This window comes from Condylura cristata, unplaced genomic scaffold, assembly GCF_000260355.1.
Source record: "Condylura cristata isolate star-nosed mole 26May11 unplaced genomic scaffold, ConCri1.0 scaffold00032, whole genome shotgun sequence".
Taxonomy (NCBI): Eukaryota; Metazoa; Chordata; class Mammalia; order Eulipotyphla; family Talpidae; genus Condylura; species Condylura cristata.
Window position 1 is genome coordinate 6,191,021 of NW_004567133.1, and position 9,940 is coordinate 6,200,960.

At 54.9% G+C, this 9,940-nt stretch overlaps 1 protein-coding gene across 1 annotated transcript in view; it reads left to right on the plus strand.

Annotated features, from left to right (window-relative positions):
• The window catches only part of GTF3C1 (general transcription factor IIIC, polypeptide 1, alpha 220kDa), a 49,721-nt gene that overhangs the window by 25,382 nt on the left and 14,399 nt on the right, over window positions 1-9,940 (plus strand). Inside the window, exons 15-24 of the mRNA XM_012731645.1 lie at window positions 1,196-1,471; window positions 1,722-1,867; window positions 3,320-3,417; window positions 3,830-3,926; window positions 4,035-4,212; window positions 6,744-6,885; window positions 7,202-7,334; window positions 7,973-8,054; window positions 8,180-8,368; window positions 9,757-9,914. Of these exons, the coding sequence (XP_012587099.1) occupies window positions 1,196-1,471; window positions 1,722-1,867; window positions 3,320-3,417; window positions 3,830-3,926; window positions 4,035-4,212; window positions 6,744-6,885; window positions 7,202-7,334; window positions 7,973-8,054; window positions 8,180-8,368; window positions 9,757-9,914 (1,499 nt within the window). The remainder of the gene's footprint in view (window positions 1-1,195; window positions 1,472-1,721; window positions 1,868-3,319; window positions 3,418-3,829; window positions 3,927-4,034; window positions 4,213-6,743; window positions 6,886-7,201; window positions 7,335-7,972; window positions 8,055-8,179; window positions 8,369-9,756; window positions 9,915-9,940) is intronic.

The window sequence follows — 9,940 nt, forward strand, 5'->3', positions numbered from 1 at the left end:
AGGGAATGATCCGGCCTCGCCCGAGGCAGTTAGAGAACCAGAAGAAATTAGGCCAGAACCCACTGTGAGGAGTTACTCACCAGGGTTAACCATTCCTGCTCCTTATCCCTGGAACTTTCTGTAAAACTCAGAAAATCTCTACGCCTCTTGACCCCCGAGCAGGCAGCCATGGCCGTGCTTGAGCATTTGTAACGTGTTAGCAGAGGCAGGTCTCCCTGCCCGCCCCTGCTCAGGAGAACAGTGGTGAAACGTGCTGGGCAAGGCAGATGGCCGTGGCGTCATAATCGGGAGCTTGTTTCCTCTCTTGGCCGTAAGTGTGCATGTTGCTGAGCAGGGCAGAGGGGACTGACAGGGCACAGACCTCGGTCCAGCAGGAAACATCCTGGCAGGGGACTTGGCAGCCTTGGGCATTCCAAGGAGAACAGGTCATTTGTGCGGCTTCCTCTCCTCGGGGCTCCAGCCGTGTAACCGTGGGCTTTCCCCTCACACTTTCACAGTTAGAAAGTGCAGGCTGAAGGAAAAACGGGAGCGTTGCGTATGTTCTACCGAACACACGTGCCTGCATGGACTAGGCAGAGGGCTCACCCCCTAGTGGGGAGGTGTGGGGTGCAGGAGGGGCCCCTGGCACATGTCCTGGCGTCTCTGCCCTCGCTGGGAAAAGCCCAGGAGCGCCTTACTGGTGCCCATAGAGAAATAAGCTACCTAAGAGGAACTGGCTTTGGGACATTTGCCCAGCCCCTCCCGCCCTCCGGTGAGTCTGGGCGCCCGCCCTCCTGTCTGCATTGCGCTTGGCTCGCCATCTGCACTCTCTTTCCCTCTTCTGCCCTCACCCAGCCTCTGATCCTTCCTCGACTGCACAGCCACACACCATGGCCACCCTGTGCTCGCCGCGAGAGGCACCGTCACGCGTCACGTGGCCTGCCCCTCAATCTAGACTTTGCACTTCAGCCCTCCCCCTTTGTTTTCTGTACCTGCTGTTTCCATTGAATATTATTGTAGGTATTTTGTTATTTTCTGCCCTTTCCCACTAGAAACTGAGTTCCAAGAGGGTAAGACTATGTCCTGTTTCAAAGAAAGAAGAATATCGACCACCTCCCTGGCACATGTGACATAGTGCAATCATTAGTTTCTGAATGACTGGATCAAATGGAATCTGGGATTTCTCAAGTGCTGCTCTCCCTTGTTTTTGCCTTAGTTCCCGGACTCGGACGTTCTCTAGGGTTTCTGCCCAAAATGCCACGCCTGCGGACAATCCACATGTTTCTGTGGTACCTGATCTATGGGCATCCTGCCAGCGAGCCGGTACAGAAGCCGGGCCTCAGCAGTGAGAGAAGACTGGGGAGACACCAGCCAGGCCAGGCGGGAGCTCAGAACTCCAGAAATGACTTGGAGACCTCTTCCGATGGCCTGCCCAGGGATGGCCGAGACACAGGCGTCTGGGAGACTGAAGTGGAACTTGCCACTGAGACAGGTGAGATGCCTGGGGTGGGCAAGCCATGTGGCCTCTAGAAGGGAATCGTTTTGGTTCTTCTCAGCTCAACTGGCTCCAGCCCCTCAGTGCCCTAGCCAAAATAAAGCCATAATCCAAACCTCCTGACCTGTGGGCCTGTGGTCTGACAGGATTTTTGCCCAAGTTTTTGGTGAGGGGGACCTATTGGGGGAAAGGGTGTTGCCTTCATGCCAGGGACCCTGTCTGTTGACTGTCTCCGCTTTTCCCCCAGTATACGTGGACGAAGTCTCGTGGACACGTTACATCCCTCCTATCCCAGTCCACCGGGACTTTGGCTTCGGCTGGGCTCTGGTCAGTGACATTCTCCTCTGCCTGCCCCTCTCCATCTTCGTCCAGATCGTGCAAGTCAGCTACAAGGTACTGGCAACTCCAGGGCTGTTGCAGGTCCTCGGGGCTTGTTCCCCAGGCCCAGGCTGGAAGCCCCCACTCAGTGGGTCACAGGGAAACACTTTAAGTCTTGTAGATGCTCAGGTAGATGGATGGATGGTTAGTGGAAGATTCTTGAAAGATTTGTTCTTCTAGGTAGACGAGTCAGTAGATAGGCAGGTAGATATTTGATGAATGGATGATCATCTGATCAGTAAAAATGTATGTGAAAAACTTGTTCAAGATAGATGGATCAGAAGATAAGACAGGTTGGATGGATGGAAGACAGGATAGAAGGGGAGAGAGGTAGGATGGGTGGAGGTGGGGGTGGTTGTTTGGTCGGATGGTTAGTCAAGGGGAATACTGCAAAGATCAGTCAACAGATAGTTATTGTGTAACAATAAGATGTTCTTGAAATACGGTAATAAAGAAAAGGAGGAAAGTCAACTTATGTTTTTGGTGGTTTTGGTAGATTTTCTTTTTTTTTTTTTCTCTGCCACATCTTTATGTGGAAGTTGTGTGTGTATATGTGAGATCTCTCTTATTAAAAGAAAGTTGACTCAAGGCTACACTATATTTACTTTATTATCTTTTTTTTGTATTTTCCACTTTGAGTTTTAGCATGATATTAAGTAAATTTGTAGTATTCTTTCTTGCATACATATCTGAATTTATTTAACCCATACTCTATTTTTAGGCATTTACATTCCAGTTTCTCAGTATTATAAATGGCATATTGATGAAAACCTTTTGGTGAACTTATTTTGGGGCAGCTCCAAAATTTTTTTTATTAGAGATTTAATTATTTATGCATATCAGAGCTGGAGTGTAGACCAGAAGTCTAGAGGGATGAGAGGATTCACCAGAGAGCGTGGGGAACAGAATGGCACATTGATGAGGTACACTGCTGAGGGGAGCAGCAGGTGAGACAGGAGAGGTCTGCTGCACCCTGTGGGTCACCTCCCTCACCAGGAATTGAACTCATGCTGCAGAGGCTGCCAATAGCTTCATAGTGCTGAGACTTAATCCCTTGCACCACCAGGGAGGCCCCCCAAATTTTTTCCTTAGGATAAAGACAGAGATAGAATCACTGGCTTCCAAGGGAATGAGCATTCTTCATCTTTTTGCAAAATACATAAATATATCCCTATATCCTTCAATGTCTCAGCAATCTGTGTGCCCACCAGCAGTGTAGGCAGACACGTTTATTGCCCCCAGCTGTGTGGCCGATGAGCTGGAAGGGAGGGTGACAAGACTGAAGGCAGGCAGGGGATGAAGGGCAGGAGGGGAGGGGGAAGACAGGCCGGGGAAGGAGCCCTTCACCAGGCAGCCCACACGCGCACTCAGAGAGGCCTCAGTCTGAGAGTGAGAGGAGTGGTGAGCGTTTTTCCAAATGTTCGCAATTTACTCCTGCCGCGAGGGTGAGCAGAACATCCCCCTCAGGTGGACAACCTCGAGGAGTTCCTGGACGACCCTCTGAAGAAGCACACGCTGATCCGCTTTCTCCCCAAGGCCATCCGGCAGCAGCTTCTGTACAAGAGGTGAGTTCCCTGAAACCGCCTCAGGCTGGCATGGGCCCTGGCAAGCCCCTCAAAGTTGGGGTGCCGCATGATTGTTCCCCAGAAGGATACAGGTTCAGCCTTCCAGATAGTAAAACTCAAGGTTCTCCTGAACTCAGCCACCTGTAAGTCTGTAACCGAGCATGGGCGGGTGAAGGGCGGGCTGGCATGTTTCCTATTTGAGCTCAAGGTTCTTTTTAGTAAAATCTGCTGCTCTGCTCAAGTACAAGAGCGCTGTTTCCCTTTGTCCCTCTAAGCCGCAACCCTGCTGGAGAGCAGCACCCTGTTGCCCTGCGTGGGCACTGGGAAGCTGGTTCGGACGCCGTCAGTACAGGCCCAAGGCTGTTCCTCCGGCTGCAGGAGTGGGGTGTGACCACGCGTCCCTGTTTTCTAGACGCTACATCTTTTCGGTGGTGGAGAACCTCCAGAGGCTGTGCTACATGGGGCTGCTCCAGTTCGGGCCCACAGAAAAGTACCAGGACAAAGACCAGGTAACGCCTTTCAAGCTCGCGTGACGGGGCTGGCTGGTGAGCACTCGTCCCGGCAGCTGGCCGCGGCTCCTCCTGAGGGCAGTCCCCGCTCCCATGTCGCTCTCGTAGGTCTTTATTTTCTTGAAGAAGAACGCAGCCATTGTCGACACCACCACCTGTGACCCGCACTACAACCTCGCGCGGAGCAGCCGGCCCTTCGAGCGGCGGCCCTATGTCCTGAACTCCATGCAGGATGTGGAGAACTACTGGCTGGACCTGCAGTGCGTCTGCCTCAACACCCCCTTAGGTAGTGTCTGCTTCGCTCACTGCTCCCCTGCTGGGCATTAAGCTGGAAGAGACCAGACGGAAGTCACTCAGGCTGGTGGTCGGCACGCCGGTAGGAGGCAGAGTAGTGCGCAGCTCTGAGTGCTCCCAGGCCCACCCCCCACTTAGCATAGCAGCTCCATTTTGTCTTCAGCGTTTTTCACTTAGTGTTTATTGAATGCCTTGCGTCACTTCCTGAGCTGACCAGGCAGCAGTGAGCCCCGCCTGCCTGCGACACATTCTTAGGGCTCACACACACACACACACCAGAGGTGTGATAGGCACGCATGATGAGTCGAGGACATTTTAACAGTGGGGTCAGGAGTAGCCTTTGTGAGGGAGGAGACCTGTGAGCTGCGTTTCCAGAGCTGGGACCAGGCCAGTCTGGGGAACAGCAGAACAGTGTCCTTCCCCCGGCAGCTGGTGGGGAGCGGGTGGCAGCTGAGATGGAGAGGCAGGGCAGAGCCAGCTCTGGGGCCTGCAGGATAGGACCAGTGTAGGTTGCCCTAGCAGCGGCAGGGAGCTGGTGGTGGGTGTATGCAGGGCGAAGTGATCTCAAGTTTTCCAAATGTGCCCAGGCGGCTGTGTGGAGTTTGGATTGAGGCACAAGAGAAAGAACAGGGAGGACAGTTAGGGGCTGTGATGTGGGATCAAGGGTGTGTGCATATTGGAGGAAGACCTGACCGCTTGCCTGTGGACTGGATGAACGGCGGGGCCCTCAGATAAGGCCTCTGCTCTTGTCCTCCCTCTGGGCGGTCTCCTGGCAGCCCTGCTCACCTCCAAGTGGCCTATTTCAAGCATCACCTCTTAGAGGAAGCCTCTGGGCACCATTGCTGGCATTCTCTGAACTCTGTGGGCACAGGACATTTGACTTCCATCCCTAGGGAGTCTCAGAGTGGCCAGCACACAGTTGACCTCCCATACATGTGTACTGAACGAATGGGGGGCTTGTGGAGGTCTGTAGCGTCTCCAGTCTGCTCTGTCCCTAAGTCAGTTCCCTTTGGTCTCTCCTAGCCCCTTCTGCGAGGAGAGATGGGATGCTCCCTTGAATTTGCCACAGGAGAGGAATCTTGTCATTGTTCCTCTCCCAGGACTGAAAGAACAGTATTCCATCTAGGCTTTGCAAAGCACGGGCCACATATTTATGTATTAGAATTGTGTCTGTAACTTTAATGCATCCAGACAAATTTGAGGACTGTGTTTCGTAGACTCCTATTGCCTTCAGCAGCGAGCTCGGCTTCTAACTTTTCAGATTTTTAAGTGCCCTCATATTCTTTCATTTTATATAAAGATAAAAATTTGTGAACCAGTATGTTATGTGCTCCAGAGTTTTTCAGGCTTGACAATTGAGGAATTTCATTTCTTTCAGTATTTATGAGCAGAAATGTGGGTGCCCCTGTGGAGTCTACCCATCGGGCATGCATTCAGCAAACACTGGCGGTTGTTTTGCCCAAAGACTGAGGGGAAGATGGCATAATAGGGCTTGAGCAGCCTTTAAACTGGGCTTCCCTGAATGTGAGTCTGCCACGAGGAGCCTGTTAGCATGTGATCCCAGGGCCTGGCCTGAGATTTGGACTTGGCAGCCAGGGGACACCCTAAATCTGCCTTTCTCACAAGCAGCGTGGTGGTGCACGCGAATAGCACTGCCTGGAGTTTTCTTGGTCCAACTGTCCCTTCTACGTGGATGGCTCAGGGTCTTCGTACTCCCTTAGTTTCTTCACTTGTAAAGTGGGAACACCACCACTGCCTTCTGGAAGCCGGCGAAGCTTGAATGAGCTGTCTCATGCAGAGCTCTGGCAGAAAGGCCCAAGCTCTCTTCCGTGGCTACTCGCCCTCACGCACGCCACACCTACCACCCTGGGTCTTCGTAGAGCTGGTTAGAAGTGGTCTGCAAATCCTACTGCTTTTGTTTCCCTTAGTCAAGCAATGGTTTTTGTTTTATAACATATTCTCTTGTAAGAAAGCAATTTTCTTTATTATGGAATCACTGAAAGAAATTTCTCAACTGCATTAATCTATCTCTTGCCACTCAGGAGACATCTGGCTGCTCCCAGACCCCAGAAGGTCCAGGGAACCTGAGGCTGCCTCAAACTGTCTGTCTAAGCCCCTGCGGCCCTCTGCCTGCCACCACACCAGGGGGCACCTGCTCACTTAGTGCTTCCTCCGTGCTGGCGCCGGGAACTCCCCGTGGCTTCCCACAGAGAGGAAGCAGAGGAGTCCTTTGCAAGGACCTGCAAAGCAGCCCCTGGGTCCTTTAGTCGCGGGCACCCTGAGCCTGCCGGGTTCCCTGACTACCTGCTCACCCTTGTGGAGTTGCGCCTGTGCTCAGACGCGCCCTCGAGGGTTAAACTCACCCCCGTCCACTCCCTCTGACAGGAACTCTACAAAGGGGTCCTGCCAGTTTCAGGTCCTCTCGTCTGGCTGGGGATCCTGTTCCCAGAAATCTGCTCTCTCGCCCCCCCAGCAGCTCACTGGCCGCCTGACTTCAGCAGTACGGTGTGTTTGGCTTTGCAGGTGTGATTCGCTGCCCGCGCATCAGGAAGGACAGCAGCGGGGACCAGGGCAGCGACGAGGAGGGCAGCCTGCAGAAGGAGCAGGAGAGTGCCGTGGACAAGCACAACCTGGAGCGCAAGTGTGCCCTGCTGGAGTACACCACGTGCGTGCCGCCCTCACACGCGGGCCCTGGGTGGCGCCACGTCTGGCTTCGGGTCAGGCCCGGGGCCAAGGGCTGGTGCAGAGGCTGCACGTTGGCATCTCTGGGCCAGAGATGGCCCCAGCCACGCGTTGTTTCAAAAAAGTTGCCAAAATTAAAAATTGAGAACTTACTAAAGTCTGGGGTTATGACAGATTCTTCACTTCTGCTCGTCAGGTGTTTTTCTGGGAAGGTGGAAGTGAACAAAAATGCCCTAGCCACCCCACAGTTCTCTTTCAGTGCCCGAGTGACGCTCATTCCGTTTATTCCCACCTCACAGGGGGAGCCGAGAGGTGGTGGACGAAGGCTTGATCCCAGGAGATGGGCTGGGCGCCGCGGGGCTCGACTCCAGCTTCTACGGACACCTGAAGCGCAACTGGATCTGGACCAGCTACATCATCAAGGCCAGAAAGGTGGGCTTGGGGGCCGCAGACCGCAGCTCAGGGGCCGGCGTGCCTCTCCAGCCCAGGCTCAGGGCTCCTGAATTAGTGCCAGAGGCATAGTGTTTACTTCCCTTTCACTGGAGCTACGTCAGGCCCCTTGGGTGTCTGTCTGGATTACTACTTTTCAATAGGTGCTTGCTCTGTCACGTGGAACAAGGCCCTCCCTGGTGGCGCATGTGGTTAAGGCACAGCACTGTGATGCTGTCCACAGCCACTGCAGCATGAGTTCGATCCCTGGCCAGAGAGCTGGCCCACATGGCGCGGCAGACCTCTGCTGACCCGCCCGCTGCTCCCCTCAGCAGTGTGCTTTGTCCATCTGCCTGTTCTGCTCCCCACTCTGTGATGGATCCTCTCAACCCCCTGGCCTGTACCCTAGTTCTGTATGCATAAATAAATAAATCTTAAGACAAATCAAGTAGCAGAAAGCTTGAGAGACAAGTATCATACAAGAGGGGAGCATGCATGAATCAGACAGTGGCACTAAGGGGCGCCCCAGTTTCGTGGCAGGCCCCGCCCTCCTAGGCTGGGTCAGGCATGTTCGCTGCATGGCGCTCCTGGCCGGGGACTCTCGGCACGCCTGCCAACTGCAGCATGTGCTTGTGTTTCAGGAGAGCACCACTTCAGAGAACGGGCTCACGGTGAGGCTCCAGACGTTTCTGTCTAAGCATCCGTTGCCACTTGGTGCTGGAGGTACGTGTGCCGAGGCTTCACCCCAGTACGGTCCTGGTGCCAGTGAGTCCAGACACCACCGCACATCTCATTTGGCTCCGGCCTTTGCGGAGCTCATCTTGAGACTGATCTGTGGTCACTTCTAGGCAACGGAAGGTTGAATATCTGGGGGGAAGCAGGTTCCGGAGCCACTCTCTGTGCTGACAGGGAAGAGCAGCTTGACATGGAGCAGGAGCCCCTGCTGGACAGAAACCTCAGAGTGAGAGGCGGGAAGAACCAGAAGCGGAAGCGGCTGAAGAAGGACCCTGCAAAGAAGTCCAAGAGAAAGAAAAAAGGTTTCACTTGCTTGTTTGTGCCTGCTAGGCCTCATCTGGGCCTGGTCCGGCTTGGACCCGAGCCTGAGGCGTGGGGTTTGAGTCCCTCCACGAGGTGCCGCCTTGCATGCGTGCTGCTTAGTTCCCAGTGAGCTTCCTGGGCACCTTCCACTGTCTCTGTTGTGTGGCTTCTACATTAGAGCCGCCTTAGTCCAGGTTCTGACTGCACCTCTCCGGGGAAGCCTTAGCCCAGGTCCTCAGAAACACCTCATCGCAAGCAGCCGGAATATTGTCACTCTGTTGATTTGCCTTTCAGTGTTTTGCACTTACGCTGATGAAACTAAAGCTCAGTTTTGTGTTCTAAAAGTAGAGGAGAGGGGCAGTCGTGCCTGGCACACCTGCAGGCCTCCCGCACCCCTCGGGTGTGCGGCCCCTAGGCTGCCACTCGGCCTCTGATGGGCAGGAGGGCAGTAAGACTGGCGCCTGTGTTTCAGACCCTTTTGTGTCACTTGAGCGCTCTTTTTGTTGTGACAGTAACTTGAGAGCTATTGCTTTTCCACAGGAAAGCAGAATTTAGTAGCTCAGAAAACAGTTTTTGTAGTTTGCTTGGCTGGTGTCTGAAGAGACAGCCCCGCCTTTGCCAGAAAGGCCGCCGGTCACCTGCCAGGGTCTGTGTAGGAGCCGTGTGGCCATGAAGACGGGGTTCACGCCAGGCAAAGTGCGTGGTCCCCTCTGAAGCTAGCCTGCCTGAGCGGACACTCACGCAACGGTCTTTGGGGACCAGCATGTGCTGCCGCCCTGACCTGCGAGCCTGCTGCCTGTTCTCCTCCGTGAGGAGACTCAGCCTGGGCTTGGCAACTGGGGCGCAAGTCCAGAGGCTGCTGCGGCGAGGCTGTGACTTGGGCAGGTTGCCGTGTGGCGCTGTTTCAGGTGTCCTCAAGTGCAAAAGGGGGAGGCCTTGTGTCCTCTTCGTGGGGATGTTGCCAAGCATCACTGACAGGCGCGTTGAGGCCACACTGGGGTTACATCCAGGCGCCTTCCCTCCAGGCAGCCCGGTGGGATGCGCCTGGCCCCACAGAGCGCAGGGACTGTGCTGGGCGCGCGGGCTTCCCGGCGTGCCAGCGCCTCAGCGAGGTAGTGCGCGGTGGGAAGCATTGCCGATCGGCAGCTATCTAGTAAGAGGCCATCTTCAGGCCATCCAGCCTGTCACCAGGACGTGATGCCGAAGAGAAATGATGAAAGGGTGTTTGAAAAGTCTGTCAGGAAGGGCCGAGTCTTTGTGGCTCACTGTACGGCTTCCCACACGCCGAGATTCTGTAATGAGGCCCGGGCCAGGGGCCTTCCCCGCAGCAAGGGGGGACGGAGGAGTCACAGCCGCCTCTCTCCCCCCTCCCCGCCGGTGTTCTCAGAAGAGCTCTCCGAAGATAAAAACAAAAAGCCGCGCTACCACGACGAGGCCGACCAGAGCGCACTGCAGAGGATGACGCGGCTGCGCGTCACCTGGTCCATGCAGGAGGACGGGCTGCTCATGCTCTGCCGCATCGCCAGCAACGTCCTCAACACCAAGGTGGGCCGCGCCGCCCCGCCCCGCCC